The sequence below is a fragment of the Phlebotomus papatasi genome, chromosome 3 (assembly GCF_024763615.1).
Source record: "Phlebotomus papatasi isolate M1 chromosome 3, Ppap_2.1, whole genome shotgun sequence".
Lineage (NCBI taxonomy): Eukaryota > Metazoa > Arthropoda > Insecta > Diptera > Psychodidae > Phlebotomus > Phlebotomus papatasi.
The window spans coordinates 89,648,624-89,672,677 of NC_077224.1; the positions used below are offsets into that span (position 1 = coordinate 89,648,624).

Consider the following 24,054-nt stretch of genomic DNA (forward strand, 5'->3'; position numbering starts at 1 on the left):
ATTTACCCTCTCGTTAGAGTTCGAGCAATAAAGGAAAAGTATTGTGAGTGATGTTGGATATCAGATTTCTGTGAATCAAAAGGACTTCATCAGGATTTTTCCAACACTTCCGCTAACAAAAGTCATCACTCCTTTAGTTAAAATGCTCAAGTATTATTTTTCATATAAACTTTTGTCATACGGGGATAATCATTAAGCTGAATTGAAATTTATGAAAACCACTGCAGAGAGTCACACCTCTTTTTCTTTTGTCATGGCACGAAGATGACATTGAGACAGCCACAAGAGGTCGAGGAAAAAAGAAGTTCCTGACTTTTCTGCTACGATGCTAAATGAGCAAACAATTTCTGATTTTATTTATGACTGTCTCGCCATCAGCATGATCCAGGTATTCTTGTGACTGTTCAACCATTTCTTTGGCCACACCATTCACCTGGACAAGATGGGTAGGTTGGTGACATGTTGCTGCCGCTGAATTGATTATAAGTCTTCATTTTTTTCCCCTTTCTACGATGATTATTTTATTTTCCCAAAGAACATAAACTAAATGCAAAGAAAATACTCAAGCAATTGGCCGACCGATTTACATAGAAATTTTTGCGAAAATATAATGCAAAATATATTATTCGTGGGAGAAGACGGTATTTCAATTTGGTTGCATTAATTCAGCGAATAGACACTTTCTCACCATGAATCTGGACAAGTTAAAGTGCCTATAAATTTACTCCATGCACATGAACAGACTTTTAATACAATTTAATTTATTTACATCTTACAAGATAATTGGACGCGATTGAAGAACTGGTTTCTCTCAACCTCACGTAAATATTATTTTAATTTTCAGAAAATTGCAATGCCCAATCCAACTGTATTTAAAATTAAATTGATAAAGATGTTGTGTGAAAAAGTTCACAGAAAATTAAGATGTAAGCGACATTTTGGTCAATAATTGCTTAAATTTTGATAATAAATGGTGAGTGATATATTTAGCATTTTTCTTACTAAAGTTTTTTTTTAAATATAGAGTGTGGTATTTTAAAATCAGAACTAAATTGGAATTTCGAGATATCCTCACGATTTCAGAAGGATAAATAGAACAATAGACCACGAAGACAAGCTTTACACTGAAAAGTCCTTCTTAGGTGTTCTTTAACAGTGAGATCTCAAAATTTAATTTTTTCCGATTCTAAATTACTATTTTTACCCTACAAAAAACATTAGAATTTGGTGCATTTTCGTTTGTTTTATTTTTTGGTTGAAATTTTCGAATAATACATAAAAAGTAAAAGTTGGAGTACAGTTGGCAGCGCCACTAACGGGTGAAAACAGTGCCCTCACGCGGAGGAAAAATTATGCGTCTCACTAAATTCTTAGAAATTTATTTCTATGTTCCTTATTGTATCCAGAATAAGATTCTTACCGCAAAATGTTGAAAACTGCATAATTTTTTATTCAAAATAGCAAAAAATGTAAAGAAGTAAGAATGGTGTAATTCGGGACAATTGGGTATTTCGGGACAGGCAAGAATCGCTATTAAGCAAATAAATGTGACTGAGCCTGACTATTTACCTTTAAGTAGAGGGTCTAAACTTCACTCTTTCATAAAAATTTTGTTTAAATTTCGCTTGCAAAGTACTTAAATCGAAAAAAAAACTTCGCACTGTTTGTGTTGACATCTGTAATTGATCGCACTGAAGGTTTTGTAAAAAGTGGAATGTGATACAATTCACGCGTATTTCACACTTTAAATTAAATAAAATTTCAGAAGTTTTATGTTTGTCTGATACGTAAAGAACTTAAAATTTCATATAGAACTTAAAAATAATAAGAAAACAAATATTTAGAGGATTTTTGATGTGTCCACATCCAGAAATACCCATATTATGTCCCGAAAAGCACCTTGTCCAGAAATACCACACGTTACCCTATTTAAAATCTTAAAAAAAATTAAATTCAATTAGAGTTTTTCTTAATGTTTTAAAGTTGCGACTGTTTTAAAAATTAAAAATTGTAATGAATTAATTTAGCAAATATTCCTAAATGTATTTCAAATGGATTGCAATGTGTAGATTTTAAATATTTCCACCACAGAGTATTTGTATGAGATCAACAACTTAAGAAATTTGAGACTTTGCTTTAGAGAAAAAAAAGTAACATGTAGTTGCTACAAATCTGCTGAAATGGCTTTCAGGAGGAAAAGTTTTGGCAAAACTATCACCTTACGAAAATCATTTGTTCCTCCCTCACCATTTTCTCCGATGAACTTTTCTTCAAGCATTTCGTAGCCATTTGGTGGTATTTTAGATATCGCCTGTGAACCACCCCTCGGAAATGCAAATGCCCTGGCTTTTCATTTGGCTCATTTGCATTACAACGCAACACCCTAAATGCACATTTCAGCGCAGAAAAGTTAGTCGTCTGAATGTGGTAAAAATCCCATTTTCTCTATCAACATTCGAGATTTTCCATGGTGACTTCCTCCCTGGCCTAATTTACATTCACATCGAGCCAAAAGGGGTGGCTCTTTTTTCTTTCTATTTCTCATTTTGGATATATAATATATATATCTATATGTATATAGATAAATATATATCTTGAGTATATATAACACATTGACGCCATTTCACCATTTTGGAGGGATAATTTATAATTCTATTTCTGTTGAAATTTACACTTATTAGAGCATCTTCCACGAGGATGCCACAACATAAATCATTAGAAAATATATCGATGGCTTCTTCTGAAAAATATAACTCAATTTCAGTAGCAATATAAAGAAAATCTACCATTTAATTATTTTGACTGATTTTTCTTCCTCTTCAATTGGCGTTCAAAATTGATTTTCGGGTGAAAATTTGCGAGTATCTGTTGAGAAAAAAAAGTGAGCCACAAGAGAGCTTCAGCAATAAATCTTCATTTGAAGAAAATGACTCTGAAACTGGAGGCTTTAACTAAAATACCGTCACGCTTTGAAATAAGAAACCATTTGTGTATTTTTGAGGACCGACAATATTTTCTTAAAACCACCAGAAAAGCCCAAATTGTAGTGTGACGCTGTTTATGAGGTGAAACTCTCAATAACAGAATACACGAGGGATAGAGTATGAGATTGAAAAGACAAACTTCATCCCCTAAATCACTTTTACTAACAGCAAGGGGTTGTTCAATATGTTTTTGGCATTCGTTCATCACTTCAATACAAAAGATTCAGAGCACTACAGTCATGAATCCTTATTGTTAAATTAGAATATTAAAATATTATTCCAAGATTTCCGTAAATTGTTCAAAATAAAATTTTAGGCCACGCCCAGCTCCGCTTCTTCCATGAACTACAGCAAATAAAATCAGAAAATTTGAGTTTTTTTTTTTTTAAAGGAAACATCTTTAACACATTTCTAGGTAACAATCCCCATTATGTCATTTCGAAAAGGCCTCATATCACCTTCCCATGAAATATAAACCACGCCCACTCGTAATTGACAAACAAATAAATTTCCAGTGATGTAAATTCCACAATAATATAAATACCTATTTTTGCATTTGAGCTCTGGTATTTCAAATATAAGCAGTTAAAGCTCTATTGTTTCATTTTTCATGACGTTGCCTGTTTTATGATGGGCGAAAACCTTTAGCTTCGAGCATCACCATTAAATGTAATTAAACATTAAAAATTTCACATGTAAGTAGTTATTCATAACTCACGAAGGAGGAATAATCTGAAATTATTCTCAACCTAAAATGGCACAGTAGGATCGATAGGGGGAGGTGGGGCTATTTTGAGCTGTGGGGCTGTATTGATATACGATTTTTTTTGCATAGTTATAAAAGTAACAAGGCCTTAGAATTATTTTATTTAGTTCCATAATAGTTTTGTCTATCTAAATTACATTACATTGAAACCTAGTTTCATTTGGTATCTGAGAAAAAACTATATATCAATGTAGCCCCACAGCTCAAAGTAGCCCCACCTCTCCCTACATATTCCGAGCAAAATACAGCATACCGAGATATAATAAAGTAAAATAAAGCATACCGAATATTTATGGTAAAAACATTTAAAATTTACAGTGAAAACCCCTCGATTTAGGCTAATACGTTATATCCTGGCATTGTTAATATCGCAATATCTCTCAGGAGGGTTAACTTTTGTGAAGCACCGAGAAAATTGACAGAAATTTATAATTGAAACTTGTGTATACGGACTGAATTATTTATAAAGTTTCATAATTGCCGTCGGCCACGTAGAAAAATGTGTATTGATTCCTCCTAGAATCAAAATCTGTTCCCAGAGAAAAAAGACATGTCGCGTCTGAAATAATAAAATCCATTCAATCAGGGACTTTTTTTTGCTCCTTCAGCCACCGCGAATTTAGTCAATTTTCGCGGATATTTGTGCCGTCGCCACAGCCAAAATTGAAGAGGAAGGCAACCCTTCAATTTTTCAAATTCATAATTGACTCACACGGAAATCACATTGCACCAGAGATAATACGATAAAATTTTCTGGTCAAATCCAAACCAATTTGCTGGAGGATGAACATCTCCCAATTGGGAGAAAAATCCTCTTTTGTATCCAATAAAAAATTTAATGTGAGTGAAAAAAGTTCCAACACGAAATCAAAATGCTCTCAAAAGCGTCAACTCAATATACAAGCGAATGGATAATGAGATATGCCATTAAGGGAGGATGTTGGAAGGCTCCATACCACCCACCAGGCGTCTCCATTGCTCCCCATACCACAAAAAAGCTCCATTGCCACGAAATGTGACAAAAAAATGTTCCCTACAGTCCAACGATGATTCAGATGGCATTCTTATATCACACCTATTGTAATCAATACGAAAAGTGATAGTTATCGAATAGATACTGAAGTAGGGGAGGAGAATGACTTCGGTTCACTTAGTATTAAAAGTGATAAAAACGAAAATATGATAAGGCCAACCATTCTATTTGGAAATTTGTCATGTGATTCATTCGTATTTTTTTGGAAAATAGAACTGTAAGAGATATCGACTTGCAGTTCTTCGTAAACTTTTCTATTTTGCCTTAGAATGTACATTAAGCAAAGTATTAATTATAATTAAAGTGAGAACACATCCTTATATTCTCTAAAAACTTTATAGGGGAAAGCACGCTACCTTCAGACGTTTCAAGCTTTGGACAAATTTATTTTTTCCTATGTTCCTAATGGATTTTACCCATAGTTTCTTTTCATTTGAGAATATTTGAGGCATTAGACTAACAATTAAAAGATGAGTTGTTCGAAGCTTAAGTCATCTGAAGGTAACGCACTTCCCCATAAATTTAATCCTATTATAATACAATTTAGAAAAAATTCACAAAATGAGTTTAAAATCGTATTTTTGGATAATAATGATATGTCTTTTATTGAAATAAATGGAACTTAAACACCCCTCGGGGCAGATATAGCCAATCTTCCTGGGAATGCTAAAACAACTAATGTTTCTCTACTAATGAGTGGATAATAATTAGATAAAAAACTATTGATATTTGATATCGTTTTGCTATTTAGAAATGACCATACTGAAATGAAATTCCTCAGAGAGTTCCCATCAATTTTGACTTAATTAAAAAAAAAACGGCATAAAATGATATTTAAAGCCTTTTTCTTTAGGTTTAAATGAAGCATTTAATTTTAAAGGGCTTAAGTGTACTTGGCGAAATAATCTTTGTCAAGCCTAAAATTTTGACTGCAAAAATGGTGGCTGTTCGTGCCCCGAAATTGGCTATATTTACCCCGACCGGGGCACATATAGCCAATTTGTTATACTTTTTCTTTATTCCTCCAATAAATCTTAGAGCTTTGAACTATATGGTATCATACAGACAATATCCTAGTCTTACATATCAGCAAAAAAAACTTTAGAAGGACCGGGGACAACAATATACCCCGGTCTCCCCTAATATTTTATTTTATTTACATAATAATCTACTTTTTTTTGCCCCTTAAAATTTTCATCTTAAATTCCTTAAATTCTCAATTTAATTCGACATATCGTTGCGAATTAAACGAATTCTGATACTTTCTGTTCGCCTCTACGTCTGACAGTTGCCAGATCTACAGGCCAGACGGTTAGAGATAGCAAAACGAGGTTTTCCTGAGACCACCACTTATAAATCGATTTTTGTTTCATTATCATGACATTAGTTCCCCTCGAATCCTTCTCTTATTAACAATCAAACTCTAACAAGACCAGAACATTTATTGAACTTTTTAGAAATGTCTCGAAACCCTGAAGGAAAACTTACTTATAATCGTATGCGAAAACCAAATTAAAATGATTAATTCATTGTAATTTTATAGAAAATATAGATTAATAAATAATGGTAATATTTGTTTGTGGACACTCAATGGGTCAAGAGCACTCGCTCTATAATGCAAGTGTGCTGGGTTCGAATCCCCTTAAGATCACCAGGAATTTTTCTGCCGTTAAAGGTGTTCAGATTGCATCCAGTGAGCTTCACTGCACTTAATTCCACGGGCATGGGACTGACAACCTCATCCCGTACAAGAAAAAATAATAATGCATGTCTAGAAATCCCCTTGCGGTAAGGCCAAAATTCCTTCATGGAATATTGTGCCAGCATTATTATTATTATTAATATTTGTTTTAAGTGACAAACATATTACTTTTCCTATAAATTGTGATAAAAAGAGAAAATAATAGAAATTCAGAAGATAACTAAAATTAAAAAGAAAAGATAATAAATAAATCACATTACAATTTAAAAAAAAGAAGAGGAAGTTCTTTAATCGTACATGACAATCTGAGATACAGAATCCCAACCCGAGTCCCTGAGTTTCAACTCTTCATCGATTTCTGGTAATTTTAAGATATGTTCGCCATAAGAATCTCACCTACGATAGGCTAAAACGAACACAGAATTGATTACAGTGAAGACCTCAAGTGGAAAAGCTCCCTCAAATGGGAGATTCACTTGAACCGAGAAATAGGGGTTGATTTGAAACACCCTGTGAACACTCATATGCTGCTTATACATAGAATTAATTCACCACATCGCGCCCTTCGTTGGCATAAAAGTCTGTGTCTCTCTTTCCCTCTCCCAAAACTTTTAGATTGACTGAGCAATACAATTTACACACTGACGGCTCAAGCACCCATGTACAAATCCACCCCTGAAAGTGCTATATACCACAAAAGGAACCCTCTCTAGCACCCACAATTGGGCGCCCCATTCCAATGCATTCTGGGCTGAGTGAGAAGTGTATAATACATAAGAGGAGGCAAGTGAAAAAGGTACATAAATACATGTCAGAGCGTTGAAAGCGTTAGAAAGCTAGCGCCATAAAATACAAAATACTCCCGGGAACCTATAAAAAGCGGTGCATATGCTGCCAATTAGGTGACCCCTCCACATACTACCTCCACTTCCAATGCCTGGCCCCGGAATCCAACTTTCACACCCGCCCCGTGTTGTGTTGCCAAGCCAACAAACACCTAGATCTGCCTCACTCTGACCACTGGACCTGGGTATAAGGCAGGGGCATAGGAGAGATCCAACTTCTGTTGCTTTGCCTTCCCCTATCATTCCCCCGTACATAATGTATAGTCTGATGTTGGTTCGAGCTATAGTTCGGCCTCTTACTCTCTGACAGTCCTACCATGCAGCTGTCCCATTCGGTTGTTCAGCTCGATGGGAGGTGCTCTTGAGTTGAGGAGAACGTGACGCCTGAAATGAGTCGTGTTGTTTGCCCATCGAGCCGGAATCCAACAGCAGTCAGTTTGGTATCGTATGCCTCAAGGCTCGCACGTCTCTTTTGTTCCGTGAACATCGTCAGTGGTCTTGGATCAGTGTTCCGTTGGATCCGTGTGTCCGGGAACCGTCAAATACCTTCAACCTGACAATTCCGCCAAACTACCCACCATATCAACCCTCAAATGTGGCTCTTGTGTGAACCCCGTGCGCGATATTTTTAGTGTTTTATTGCAAAGAAATACTGAACAAATTTTGAAATTGAACAAGTGCAGTAACTACAAGAAAATCGCGTGAAATACTTTTCCAGTCGCCTGAACATCGCAACGCGATGGAAGTGAGAAACATTCACGTGTTTGTGTAAATATCTTTAAAAAGAAAAACCCGCGAGCTATTTAACCCAGAGGAGCGATCTTTGGCCTCACTGATTGATGCATCGAGTTGTGAGACCCGGAGTGACATTCTCTGTACCAAGTGATAATTGAATTGCTTGAATAAATCTCACTTGAAGTTGGTAAAAAAAACGTTGTAAAAGTGAAGACATATAGGAAATTGTTGAGACTCCAGAGTGTGGAGGGCAGTGGAGGACGGTGCTCACCTGAGTGTTGTGAAGATATGCTCCTCGGCACCCAAAACCACTGCGGCGCCAATCTGGCTAACTCGAAGGGCGCCACGGATTTCTCAATTGCGGCAATCATGGCTCGGGGTCCCTCAAGTCGTGAGCCTTCGGAACGAAGTATTAGTAAGTTTACTAGATATTGTTCTATCACGTATTCCTTAAGAAGTGAGACTCTGATCCTCTTTACAAACTTGTGGATTAGCCGAGTAATGACTAAGGTTAAACAATATCTCAAGAATTTTGATAGTATTCTTTGGTGTTCGATGGTATTGATTTGGTATAGATTTCTTATATCTTCTAGATTCAAAGTTGAAGAGTTCTAACTTCACAATAACACTTAATTCCAAATAAGTGTTTTCTATAGCCCTACTAAAATAACCAATTATGAAGGATTAAAAATTAGTACACTATTTTTATACATTTTTCTCTAAAACCCCTACGAAAAGTAGAACCAGTTGAATTGTTTATTCGGATATTTTTATTAATGCTCTGTGCTCTGTACTAGTTCTCTTTAAGGTTCTGAATGCTACTTGATCAAACCCAATTTTTTCGCTATATTCTGACCCTTTAGTAGGTGGCACATGAAGTTTAGATCTCACTTCATATTAAATTATTTAAGTAGATTATTGAAGATTTTTTGGATATAAACCGGGGATTGACTTTATGTATTGGATACACCTGCGACCGAGCAGAGAGATGACTTAATGTAAATATAAGCAAAATAATAATTAAAGTCGGCTTAAGCCATAAGTCTGTCCAGGGAATTACATACTCACGACTTAAAACAATGCCCTTTACGGTCTGATATCGAAATAAAAAACCCGGTTTTTAGGATTAAACAGGGGATGTTCTAGTTTTCCCTAGAAGGAATACTAAGCAAATTACTATTTATTCAGAGTAAACACCTCTATTCCTAATTATTAAAATATTATTAACCTGATATAATTTTTTTTCCAAATTATGCGTAATAAAAAATTTAATTCGCTTGCTAATCTGCCTCGGTTTGCCCTAAAAAGATTTAAAAATCCTCAAAACAGTTTGAGTACGCTGAAGGATCTATAATTGTTATCAAAGTTTTCGAATTGATCTTTTTAGACCCCAGCAGGACCTACGGCTTTAAAATGAACCTAGAAGCTGAGGGATGGTTTGGCTAAAAATTGATGGAAATAAAATTTAAAGACCAATTAACCAGTTTTAGATCTTTACAGAATTTAGTATTACGTGTTGGACATAAGTTTCAAAGTGATTACATGTGTGCAAATATATTTAGATTTTTATTTAGCTCTGTTAAGAGTGTAAAACACTGATCCTTATCAATTCCATTTTTAGGGTATTTTATTTGATCCGATATAAAATCTCTTATTTAAGAAAAAAAAAAATAAAACTAAGAAAACTGAATCATTTTTGTAGGTTTCAGTAATTCATCTCTTATTTAATCATCTACAAAGTGCTGATAAATATCTATTTATACCCGGTTTAATATTTTTTTATTATTCAATTAAGTTTAGCTAAATGTCGGAAAGGTCGGTGAGTTTGAGTAAAATCTTTAAGATAATTTCTCTACTGAAAAAGCTTAGATATTTCATTCCAGAAATAAGTAACTTTAAATCTGTATATAAGTATGAATAAAACATTGTGTTGCAGATACAAGGCCTAAAAATATTCTAAGGTATATAACTCTATTCATTATTTTCTGGAACTTTTAATATTTCCCCTTACTAATAGATTATTTAAATTCCTCACAAAGTAAAAGAAATTGTGATGAGAATAAAAGTGGTAGCAGTGAAACTTTATTGCAAAATAAAATCTTATTTACGGCTAAGAGATAATTAAATTGGAAATTGTTTAAAACTTAAGAAATATTTTAAATTTATATAGCAAGGTGTTTTCTGTCAGGTTAAAATAATTAAAAATAAAACAATATTACAAAAAATTCATAAAATTCTGTAAAATACAGGTTACCATTTTAAATAATTATAACAAGTAAATCAACAAATTAATGTGGCTTTTCTAAAGGATACCATTTCCAAAATTTTTTTCTAAGGTAGTTCATAACTGAATAAAAAAAATTAAACTATAAATAATGTTTCTTGGAATCCCAATCAAAATTCCGAAAGCCAAAATCCCGAAAACTAAAATCATGAATTCTTCAAAGGGTAAAACCTACTCCCACGTTTATACCCCCGCCTGTTGGAGGTAAAGGGAAATTTTGGGATATTGTTCCACACGTTAATCTCTGTGTAATTTTGTCGCTTTCAGGATTTTGACCATACGAAATTTTCGACGTTTCGGGATTCTGGCCTTCAAGATTTCCGCTTTTTGTCTTTGGGATAATAACTGACGTAGGGTGGAAGAAACACCTATTAGCACTTTTTGTTCTGTACCCATTTAAGATGCAAAATTCTAATAACAACTATCCTTATAGGAAAAGACGTCATATTAGGGGGAAGTAGGGCACCTTTGATTTGGGTCACTTTTAAAATAAGGCTGTTTTCTCCAAGGGGTAGATAAATGTGCCGCTCACGGTTCATTCGAGTGTCGATATTTTGTAAAAATTGTGCTGATTTGCCGATTTCGCACGAATTTTGTCGATCTCGTACCGGTCTGCCAAGTACGTCTAGAAGATTAGTGTTTCCAGTACAGTACATTAAAAATTACCATTGGAATTGTCTATAGGAAATTTATGATGTCATACGAGTTTAAACGAATTCTATACTTCATTTAAATCAATCGATACTTCGCTAAAATTGTGCCAATCTGCTGATTTTTGCTAATGAACACGCCAATCTGTCACTCCTTAGCAAAATTGTGCCGATCTGTTGATTTCTTAATAAAATAATGCCGATCTGTCGATTTTCAACTCCAGATCGGCATTATTTTTTCCGATCACCGCTCACGGTGCACACTGAGAGCCACTTATTCACCCCTTGGTTTTCTCCTATGTTTAAATACAACTGGACACTAGCTAAATGTAAAAACTAAAATACATAGTATTAAGGCCCAGTTTTATTTAAAAGTAAAAGAATAAAACCCAGTTTTAAAGCTGCCTTAATTCGAAGGCGCCCCACTTCCCCCTATTTGCATTTTATTAGATATATTAAATAAATTTAAATATTTTGACGAAACTATCAAGTGTTCCCTGTCAAACACGTGTTCCTTCAGCCCTACTTAAGGGAAAGTGCCCATGCTTTGTACGATACCAAGCCTCGTAATGACTAATTTGTGACTCCGCAATATCTTTTAAAAACAGGGCACTTGCGCTCAATATCCTTTTAATTATATTTTAAAGAAAATACTAACCATTTTACTCATAAATTTGACCGCTTTTTGCTAACTTTCAATAAAAAACGGATCACTGGAATCCATGTCTATGAACTTGTACTAAATGGAAAAAGGTGGAAAACTATTGCTTTTAGAAGTTTTAATTATTCATTGATCTACAAATTGAATTCAAATTTTTCCAAGTATACAATTTTCACGTCAAAAAACCAGTTGAGAATTTTTCTTAAGAAAACTTAACACATTTGATGTAGCCTATCGTGATAAATCAATTTTTTCTCAACGTGAAAAGTTGCGAAGACTCAATTAAATTCATATATAAAAAAATTTATAGGGGATTCTACAGCAGTGCTAATTAAATGTTTTCAATAAAGTATTTCCTTGTATAAGGTCTATCGTTTGCAACTATCTGAGTGAGAGGTTATTAATCGATTCGATTCACACTTCTATCTGACTCTTTAAGACTGAATAAATTACGTGCTTGTGCAATTCAGAAAAGTTGAGAAAAATTGAAGTGAAATATAATGAAAGATGAAAAAAATTAAAGTGGGGAAAGAATACATATTGAGGAAAGAATCTATCAATATAATGCAGTTGTTGGCAATCACTAAGTACACGATATAGGTATGTAATATCTGGAAGATTTGTTGATGAGTTAAAAACAAAATAAAATATGAATTTCTATACCGTATCGTGTGCAAAATTCACGAATAATTATTCTCCTTTTTAGCAACACTGCAATAAATCATATATAAATGCAATTACATCTGGAAAATAACTTTTAAATTAATTACTTATTAAGATATTCTTATCTATTCCGCCCCTTCTTTTCTCTCTCTACTGTACGCAAACTGTTTGAAGAACATTTGGATTATAAGAAAAGAAAATTGTGCGTGGAAATTTTTTTTTAAGAAAGAAATTACAATTTTATTGCATTTAGAGATATTTCGTTTGATTAATTAACACCGACAAAGAATTTATAAACACTGCGGTTTATTGCATGTTTCAGCATTTTTTTCTTTCTTTTTTTACTCTTTTCCCCTATATACTCTTTTTTTTTTTCTTTTCTGCACAAAAATTGTTAAGGAAACGCAAACCGCTAAATTATCTTTGATGTGTATTGTTGTTTGAGAGGAAGAAAAAAGATCTCTTCTCAAACCTACAACAACTTAATTAAATTAAAGAGTGTCTGATCAACTGCGCATTGACTGCAATATAAAATATATTTATTAATTTGGAGCGCAGGTGAGAAGGAATTATTTGTGGAAATATACGGTAGATATAGGCTTGTCTGTTGAAGAATTCCGGAAAAGTAATAGGAAATGACAGCAAGGGGCAGCTCATACTGAGAAACCTGTGGCAATTGTCAAATAAATCTGTCACGATACTCTTGAAACCGAATATTTGTTTTACAACAATCGGGAAACCTAAAAGTCAACGAAAACAAAAGAATTAATTTTCAAAACTTGGAAATCACAATATACGAAAAACCTAAAAAAAATATAGTCAGGAAAGTCTTTAGGAAGATTGAGGAACTCAAGAAACCTTTAAAGTCTTGCGAAATCCCTTGTCAGTGGGATATAAAAGTAACTCACCCCTTGACTTGAGAGAAAAAATGTTAAAAGAACCGCTCTTCAATGGCGATATGTGACCTTAAGGGATTGTCTGTCAATCAAGAAATACATAGCATGACCTCTTTAGAATATAAATGCATCCATAGCCTATGAATTTTTAATTATTTGCAAGATGTCCTGATGAAAGAATTAGCCATTTCAATTGATTCATTTTCTCGCACAGGTCCAATTTCAGTAGATCGCTTCCCAGAAGGTGACGACGATGTAGATGTGGATGTAGAACAGTGTAGTGATTCAGAGGGCCCTCCTAGAACACCTAGAACTTCAAGTGCAGCGCTGCCTACACCACCAAGTCCCTCCGATGAGGACAGATTGTCCCCCGAGCCAGTTCAGGTGAGCTTATCTAATTCAATCCCCAATTAAAATTCACAAAATGTAACATCTTCTTTTTCTCCATCTTCTTCCTCCCAAAAATACAAAAGACACGACCTGGTTTATTGGGATCATGTAACTGTGATGAATTACGGCCCGTCCAATGTCATTTGGAAACAAAAGAATTATGGGATAAGTTTCACGAATTGGGAACAGAAATGATCATCACGAAAACTGGAAGGTAAGCTTGCCTCATAGAACATTTAAAAACTTTTATTGTAAAACCATGATCCACCCTGTGACCCCCACATTAAATACTCTTCCTAATTTTTCATGTAAACTTCCATGAATTAACCTAGGAACAAGAAAACATTTCCCAGACCATTTAACAACAATTCATTGGATAAACAATGTGTAATAGTTCAGATCAATCTTAAATATTTTTTATGGGTTCAGTTGCTCTATGTTGGCACTACATAAGACCTCCAAAAAAGCAACACTAAAAAATATATATAGCACTGTACCCACAAACACCATTGCAAGGTGCCCAATAATGAAGATCTTCAGTATGTTAAATGATCATTCAGCTACCGGAGTCAAGAATTGATAAAAATCTCCACAATGGTGATTAGGACTAATTTGAAGATTCTCATAGCATTATTCTCGTCTAGCAATAAATTTAGGCACTGTGATTTATTCCCTTAACTCTGAACATTTTGTGCCTCTGGTTTTTCTTTCAAGATGTGATGTATTGGTTCCGAATTATGCTTTTGTTTCTTTTTTTTTTGTTTTTTGTTTTAATATTTTGTGGTATAAAAAACACAATTAAATTAAAAATAAAAATTTAAAACGCCAAAACGGTTAAAGATATCTCGATAAGTTAAAAATTAGAGATAATAAGTTCATTAAAGTGTAAAAGAATAGACTAAAACGTTCTTAAGACTAGAGGTTTAAACCTAATATTTCTAAAGGTAGCTGGACCTAACCATAATTTAATTTATATCCGCAATTGTTTTATCTATTTGAATTACATTACGTTGAAGCCCAGTTTCAATGTAGTTTCTGCTCAATGTAGCACAATCTTTCCCTAGATCTCAAACGATTTTTCTACTTAAGCTTGACAGCTTAAGCAAGCTTCAAATTGGAGATTTAAATAGCTTGGATGACAGAAATCAAAGAATTTAAAACTCCATTTGAGAAAGCCTTACTATTTACTAGCCATCAGTACGTTTTATTCTTTTTAAGGAATCGTATTTTCTCAATTTTTAATTATTATTTATTAAATTTTAAACCTCAAAAATGTTTAAAAAAAAATTCTTAAAAATCTAACCTAGTACTTTTCAATATTTTTTTCCAGTTTTTGTCATTGCTTTTGAAAACGTCATCTATGTAAGATCTAATAGCCACTACATACTAGAGAAATTCATGTTCAATATTGAAGCAGATTCCCTACGCTTCTGTAGGAAAAATTACCAAGTATGGACATATTTTTATATAGTGTGTAGAGGTCATAAAATAAATTTCACCAATACAAATTTGTCAAGAAGTGCTCTTTAATTTTGAAAAAATGTTAGTTTAATATTTTTTGTCAATGTACAATTACAATCTTTTTAGATCTATTTTACCTAGAGTTCTAAACCTCAAACAAAAGTTAAGATTATTCTTGGACTTCTAATTTCAAAACTGAAAAATTTTAATAAGGTGTAAAGTAGGGGAAAACTTTCAGGTTTTGCACATATTTTGCCTCGAACACTTCGTATTTTTCAATGTTCCTTTAACGAATCTGACTTAATGACTATAGATTTTATGATCCAGTCTAAAGTCACACATTTCCTGAAAATATTAAGTTGTATTCTTATCACTTATGAGCTTTTGATCCCACCAATTTTTCGTATAAGAAAATTTTATCGAAGTCTTTTAATGCATAAATAATTTTTTTTTTAAGTTCAATCCGGAAGGATTTTTTAAGCAATTGTTCAAAGAGATCAAATTAAATAAATATGTAAGAAAATATGAAGCGTTTGAAGCCAGATTGTGTACGAAGCCCGAAAATTCTCCGCTATATATAAATACTTAAAACGTATTTGTATGTTGAAGCCGTTTTATATAGTCTTACTTTCGGTATATTTGACTTTCAACACTGTCGGACTTTTACCAACTGATATTATAAGGCTTAGGATAAGTCGATCTTTAAGCACTTTTTGACTAAGGTTATCTTTTGTTTTATGCTTCATCATCAGATTTGCGTATTTATAAGGCATAATATCGGATTATTACGTTTTGAAATAGCGTTAGTCCTAAACAAAAAGTTGACAAATTTACTGAATTCGGTTTCGTTTGTGAATATTCTTCACGTAAGATTTATCCTATTTATCCTAGGATAAATATTGCTTTTCAGAAATGCTATCCCAGATTTTAAAATTTTTTAGCACTTTCAACTTAAGCTGAAAGACGGACTAAAGTAATTATAATCAGAATACTGTACATTCTCATCAGTTTCCCACTAAACCGTCTCTAGACTTAAGCCGCAAGTCTGTCTAGGGCATTATGAAAAATATCACATTTGCCAAAATCGGTAAAGCAATTTTGTAGGAATTTTAGCAATAAAGAAAAAATGTTCTACAAAGCCGCTATGATCTTGTTTTGTTTTCCAAGTCATCAATGATAATGGCACACATTTTTTTTATAACTTGGACATTACAATCGGAGAATATCATAAATATGACCACAAACTCATGAACGTATAGGCCCCTATTAATTGGGCTAAAGAAGATTCTATTTTTGTGATATGTCCATTAGACATTACCTTTTGCATTAAAGAGGTATCTCATTGATACCTCATAGAAGATCAGGTACTGAATGAAAGTTGCACTACAAAATCAACTTTAAAGTTACACTTTAATCGATTGTGTGATAACTTTCGGGAAAGTTCAAATATTGGCTGAAAATTTAGCAGGAATATAAACAAGAACACCTCCCATTCTCTTTGGTGGAAGAACAGATGAGCTAGAGTGAAATGAGAAAGACATTAAACTGAGATTCTAGAATATCATAATCATGTCTTATATCCGGGAGCTCAATGAGTGTCTCAATTTTTTTCCTGCGGCCCTCTTATGGTCTCCTCTTCATTAGCTTCAGATGCAATGGGTGTCTGGTGTTATATTAAAGACTTGGGCGATGTTGTGCGTAACTTATGGAAGTCATTAAAATTATTTTTGTAACATTATTATTAAAGTGAAACACAAAGTTGTGTCAAAATTCAATGGGAGGGAATATGGAGAAGTAAGATAAACCGACGGCTGTTTTTTTTCCATTCATCTCATTCCCATATGACTCTTTCACCCTTCGTGTGCACTTAATATTAAATGCACTAAGAATAAAAAAAAGTAAAATTGTTAAGGAGAGTACATCACTTGTAGAAATATCCATTTCTATTTGGTTCTTTTTTTAAACAGGAAGAAAAAATGGTACTTTGTATTATCATATTAGCTTTAAATCGTTTACTAAGAAGTCATGTAATCTTGCATAAAATGTATTTTTTATGAAAAATAAAAATTCTACCCACATTTATTACATTTTGCCATTAGAAAAAAACTATTAAACACAAAATTGATTATATTATTTAGTTGAAACACTATTTTTATGTAGCGTTACATTAATTCCGATGCAAAAGTGAATTAATGATTAGCAGTGTACATTTTTACAATTTATGCAATTTTGTAAGTGTTATCCTCATGGGGTGGTTTACTATTCGAGTATTCCTCTGCGGAAGAATTCATATAGACAGCTTTTAACACTGTACATAGAATTTAATGGTGGTATATAAAAGTGGCAAAGTTGAAGCGGGTGTGAGTGATAAATTGCTGCTAAAGTTACTCGCGCCACATGCTAATTAAGCCATTTCATCAGAATCAATTATTCATATTTTGAGGCTATCACATTCAAACCAGACAAACACGAGTAAATATTTTGAATTGGCTTTTCCAATGCGCACCAATTTCCCAATTTTAACCCAGAAATCCTACAGTTAGATACCAATAAATTTTCTGTACTCCTTTCAATTGTTCAACCCAAAATCTTACAAGGACAGTCGTAACATTTGTGCCTAATGACCTCTATACACTAGAAAAATTTATGTCCATATTGAAGAAAATTCCCTACGCTTGTTTAAAAAAAAAATCTTTAATGGTTTCGTTCAGTAATAACCATTCAAAAAGACAAAGCCAAGCCAAACCTATTCGAAAATCTACCGAAAGCCTAAAGTGTAAGTTCACGTACTCGCCGCTTTAGCGCTGATTATTCTGCCATTTCGAATTTCGGTATTTTTTCACACTCCAATCGCCAACAATGTCAACAACACTGTATAAACATTTTCTGCAAAAAGTGATTTTTGTGTAGTTTTGTGGAATTTGAATTGAATTTGAATTGAATTTGATTTTCATTTTTACTAAAATAAATTCTCTTATCATGAACTTGCTCAATTTTATGTAAGTCGTCGGTTTAAACGTTCGAACTTCCAATGGACTTTTAGGTAAGTTCTCTCTGATATACTTTAGAATCGGTATAGAAAAAATCATAACCGGAGAGAGCTCTTAAATCGGGCAAGTTATTACTGAACGAGAGGAATATGAACAAAAATTTTCTAGTGTGTAGAGGCCATAAAAGATTCAGGATTAAGAGAAAACCCTTCAATACTTTAAAAACCTAAAATTAAATACAAATACATGTCACTGACCGTAAATGCTGCTACATTTTCGAAATCATAAATAATAAATGTTCGAATTTTAAATTCTTATTGAATTTGTCACTTATTAGTGGCGTCATCTATGTCAGAATAAACAAAATCTTCTAATTTAGTCAAGAATAACCTATATTTTGTATTAATTTTTCGCAAACTATATAATATGAAAGATATGTCCAGTTATAATATTCAAATTCGAAAAACCAAAGAAAAACAGTTTTAGTTGGAAATCTTTCGATATTCTAAATTTGAATTAGACGTATACGCTACTTGAGTGCAGGTACGGTATTGCAGGTTTACGATGTCCGAATCAATGATATTCGGATGAGCTGTCAAATACTGAGAGAAAAATTGTTATCAAAAATTAGCTAAACTTCGATAACAGTAAAACTAGGCTTTTTTTTTTTTTTTTTTTTTTTTTTATTTAGGGGTCCATCTGGAAGATGATTGCCCCGAAAACTAGGCTTTTATCCCAAATGATTCGGATACTGCAGAATTTTTTGAATAACAATTTACGACTAAAACGATTAAAAACAATATTACAATATAATAATACAAAATTAATACTAAAATTAATTCATTCCCAAATTTGAATTGTAAGTTTTTTGATTCTTTAACTACTACTGAATGAATTGAAACAATTTGTTTAAATAGTCTGTTTGATTATTATCTTCATCCAATTTTTAATTGACAGTATCATTTTACCACAAGTCTTTGTGACACAGTAAAAGATGATCAATTGGGCATCAATTAATATTTAAAAAATGTGGTTTTAACAAAATTAGGTGGTCTGATAGATAAATTGTAGAAATGTTCAAAGAAGAAAGTGTGTGAGACAGAGAGAGGAGAAATCCAATCGTCTGGTCGACACCCTCCCCAAAAGGCCGCCCACTCGGCCGCCCAAAAAGCTCTCCAAGAGCAACATACATAGCAAAATATATCACCATCTGCAGAATGTCCAAGTGTCAATGTTCCAGCGGCAAAAGCTCACACCCATTCAATTGCTGAGCGTGTGGAAATTATTTTTCGACGTGATACAAATTAATGTTTGTGCCACTTTGAAATTGCATTCGATTTTCCTCGGAATTTCCCTCTCTCCCTCACCATCATAATTGATTTCCATTTGCGCTACACAATCGCGAAATGCCATCATTTGTATGGCTTGGCTTGTCACTGTGATTATTGCTGCCCATAGTTCTCTAGCTACCTCACAATTTGCAATCAAAGTGTCATTTCTTTTCTAAGGCCATTGAGGGGTGTGCGTGCTAGCCCAATATATTCCTAGTAAAACAAGAAAATTCATCTTCATTTAATTGAAAAACAATTGAACTAGTTTGTCTCTACATAATACATTAAATTTTGCAAATGTTTGTGTACACTGCTTTTAGGGAAGTGAAGGGCAAAATCGCATACAAATTTCAAGTTCTAGTTTACGAATAATAATATAAAACATATTTAATTGGACGAAATAAATATTAAAGTACCATTAAAATATTAGCATTATAATTATCATCTTTATAGGATCAATAAAAATAATCTCATTTGACTGGTTTGGAACTTAATAATGACCTTACGGTTTTAGTTACTTTGTTATTTTAGCACGCAGTACTAAAATTGGTTTTAGCCCTACGTGAAACAGCCCCATCTTCTCCTATATATTCAGTATTCCATTGCAAATCAAAATAACTTGTACATTGTACATCAAAATGACGAAGGAGAGGGGGCCCTTCAGTCATTTCTATATTCAAAATAATACGCTAAACGGTCTGTCATTTTCCAATCAATTGTAGCGTAGCACGAATCGAATCGTTAAATTGCAAAGTTTATTGCCCAACCAATCGCATTTACGCACCATCAGCATTCATGTGGAAATATGCGTCTGGACTCCTCAATTTTCCCCCTCACAGACTTTAAAGATTATTTTCCCTGAAAATGTTTCAGTGAGGAAATTGTGAGAAAAATCACATCAAGAGATGATATTTGGATGCTGAAACAAGAGCAACGTTGATTTTTTCTCACAGCATATCAATTTCTCTGAATGTTGCAAATATTATTCATTAAATCAACATTGTTTTGCACGCCAAGATCTAAAAAAAAATGAAGAAAAGTACCCCTCATGAGATGCTGGCAAATGTCAGATCACAAGTTACAAAAATATCTCTTTTTTTCAAATGGCATCATTGTGAAAAGATGCACGAAATTGTAATTGGTCCTGACCCTCGAGAATGACAATCAAAGACCTCAAATGAGGTGATTGTAGTACCAGTTCCAAGTGTCCTCTTGTCACCCTTAGTGAATAGATCTTCAATTTAGGGCTTTATCTGTGGTCCATGGGAAGAAGAATATTTTTCATTTCCAAATGGCACAACAATAAAAATATTGTGAGTTAACCGACGGCAGTTTTACAGAATCGCTAATAAACATTGAGAAGCCCCCTTGTTTTTTTTTTCTTATGCGGGAAACATACATTACAACTTATACGGCAACCACTTTTCCTTGCGTTTATAAAAATGTAGGGGAGGGTGAGGTATTCGAATTTCGAGTCTTACACCTTGATTTTATGTCACTAACTTATTTAACATTAGATTTAAAATTAAAAATTAAAGATTTTTCTTAAATAAAAAGTTAGACTTATGAAATGCAATTTTAATTTGTAATTGCGAATTTAAAATTCAAATTTAATTACGAAAAAATATGTTGGTCAACCTAACAAACAATGTTAGTTAACATTTGATAGGCTTTACGTTAACGTTCTTCTTAGTATCATTTAAAAAACATTTTAATAAAGTCTGCTAAGTGACATTTAGTAAATTAAAATATCACTTAATCCTATTTAAAAAATATTGAAAACCACAATCATTTAAACGAGAAACTATATTTATCAAATGTTCCAAATTGAATATGGTACCAAATTACCCCATATTACCCTAAGATAATTCTATAACTACAAATTAAATAAATTTAAGGAGGTTTAATATTCTTCACAAATGTTTTATATAATTAAAACTAGGTGCTACAGTAAATATCAAAAGCAAAACACTTAAGGTAATCATAATTGTGCTTTGTTGTCTTAAGTCGATATTAGCAGAAAAAATTGGCATTTCACAAAATAAAAGATATTATCAAAAAAATACTTCTTCTCCATCTTTTCTTGAATTCAGAATTCTTTTAGGAAGTTATAAAACGAACCTATTCGTAAAGCACCGCAAAACTATGTGCAGTGAGTCACAGGGCATAGGATTGATAATTCGACTTCTGTTTAAGAAAGATAATAGTTTATGTACAGAAATCATGTTTGCGAGGAAACCGGTCTCCTTTCGAAATGTTGTGCTAGCCAATATTCTTAAAGTCTGCTTTCATCACCCTTTACTTAGATAAAAAAATAAGAAAACCCGTGCAGTGTTTAAGCTCAAAATTCTTTTTATTAGCTTTTTAAATGTATAAGACAATTAAAAGTTTAATGTGTTACACTTCTATGCTTTATGAATGTCTTTTTAATACCCGATAATATATTCCGATTATAATACTTAAGTAGTTTGATACATTTCCTTTGTAATTTTAAATTCTAATAGTTGTAGGGGAAACTGGGGCACCACCAAACACGGGGTAGCACCAAACACTAATTTTTATTTCTTAAATACTTGGACTATCTTAATCATTTCTTCAGTAGGCAAGCATCCCTATTAGTGCCTATAAATTCCTATAGGTCTTGTCCTTAGAAGTCGAATATCTGATTAAAAAATCGCAGTGTTTGGTGCTACCCCATGTTTGGTGGTGCCCCAGTTTCCCCTAGGGGAAGGTTTTCAGGCTTCGCACACATCCTGGCTTCGAACACTTCATATTTTTCCCATATTCCTTTAATGAGCAATCCATTGTGAGGAGGCGTCGATGTCGGGGCAGGCCTAGGACAAGGTGGCTGAATTAAATGCAGGATCTTGCCTTGGAGCGCCTTGGTATCAAACCCAAACATCTTCCTGAAGTGACGAAGGATCGATAGGCGTGGGCTTGATGCCATAGGCCCGCGACCCCAATAGGAATAAGCGGTTGAAAATGATGATGATAATTTCTTTAATGAATCTGATCTATCTAGAAAAAGTGTCCATGCTTCGTATGATCCCAAATTTCGTAATGACTAAATTTTTCCTGTTTCTCAATAAATCTCATTCATCGCACCCGTATTTTGAAAAACTAGGGGAAATTACCCAGTTTTTAAAATATATTACAGAGAAACATGGAAAAAATTTAGTAATTACGAAGCTTGGGATCATACGAACCCTGAGGCATACTTTAATAGCTCGTCTTAAGTTGTGCATTTCCAGAAAAAATAGATCTTATTAAAGGTATATGAGAAAAACATGAAGTGTTTCAAGCCAAAATGTGTGCGAAGCCTGAAGGCCTACTCCACGAAAGGGTTTAAATGTAACAGTAGCATGGGTTAAATCAACAATATCTGGTGTTTATTGATGGCCTCAATCCTTGTACAATAATAATTCTCTCTTATTTGGCCTTCAGATCTAAGGCTCGGCCATATGGCTTAACTGGTCTAATTTCTTATCAATAGCGATTTTTGGAAAAATATAACTTAGAATTGGATTATTAAAGATATTGACCTATTAGGCTCTCAAAAGACAATAAAAGTCTCGATATTTAAGATTTTGAAACCTTCGAGAACTGGGCTAAACCCTTAGTCTGAAGACCGTTTTACCTAAGTTAGTAAGATAGTATTTGATCTAACACTTTTCTCTTTCTTTTCAGGTAAGAGGAAATATTTTAAATGCTTGAACTACTTAACAGACTCTTAGACAAGGTACTGTAAAATTTTGTGCTCTTTCAATTTCCAAGCAATTGAATCGAGATCACATGGTTTCGAGGAAAAGGCTTCTTTTTTTTGAAAAAATTCTTGAGTTTTGTAATATTACGGATCAATGATGGATAGAAGATCAGACACGAGAGACATTTCTCGCATTCCTCCATACAAGCCGGTGTCAATTTTCTGAGTGGAGAATTGCTCTTATGGAATTTCACTGATGACTATCTTATTTATATGTGTGGAATTTAATCAAGATTTTTGAACACAATATTTACCGTGAATTAATGATGCTACAATCCTCTTTTCTCCTCATTCTTCCAATGATATATTCCATCTGTATATCATATCATTCCAGAAGGAATATTTAAATGTAAAAATCATATATTTTTCAAGCTCACTTTTATACCATTTAACACACTCTTGATGACGAAATAAAATATATAATAGGTAAAATCATTATTTAATATCGATATTTCTCATACTTTCCTAGCACCATATGATGCCTGAAATTGGTGTTATATTAATTTGAAGAAAACTCATTTTATACGGCAAGTAATACCTCGATATTTCATACTGTCTCAATAAAAACCAAGAGGTATTTTACTGAAACCAAATAATTTAATATGTGCAAAATATTCGCAATATCAATAAAATAAATAAAACAAGTAAAATACGTTACTAAGAATTTTTAAAGTAAAATAAATTGTTTATTATTAGGCAAAGTTTTCTATATTCATTTTTTCGCCATTATTTGTCAAATATTTGCAATTTTCGTTTGGCAGTGAAATGCCCCCTTGATATAAAACACTTTTCCCCATGGAAAGTGCAATAATCAAGAAGGTGTATACGAAATGCACTCTTAAGAGTACCCAACAGCCTTATGCTCACATAACCACGGCCTTGTCGCTGTGCCGCCGAAGC

General features: G+C 33.2%; 1 protein-coding gene and 1 long non-coding RNA gene across 4 annotated transcripts in view; one reads left to right on the forward strand and one right to left on the reverse strand.

The window, feature by feature from the left end:
* Positions 1-24,054, reverse strand: part of LOC129805240 (uncharacterized) — a 142,599-nt gene that overhangs the window by 71,779 nt on the left and 46,766 nt on the right. The window lies entirely within an intron of this gene.
* Positions 7,685-24,054, forward strand: part of LOC129805239 (T-box protein H15-like) — a 69,381-nt gene continuing 53,011 nt past the window's right edge. The window contains exons 1-3 of one of the 2 annotated variants that reach the window (XM_055853019.1): positions 7,685-8,480; positions 13,434-13,603; positions 13,693-13,823. In XM_055853019.1, coding sequence (XP_055708994.1) covers positions 8,354-8,480; positions 13,434-13,603; positions 13,693-13,823 — 428 coding nt within the window. In that variant the 5' untranslated portion in view covers positions 7,685-8,353. The remainder of the gene's footprint in view (positions 8,481-13,433; positions 13,604-13,692; positions 13,824-24,054) is intronic. The other variant, XM_055853018.1, reaches the window with a different exon arrangement.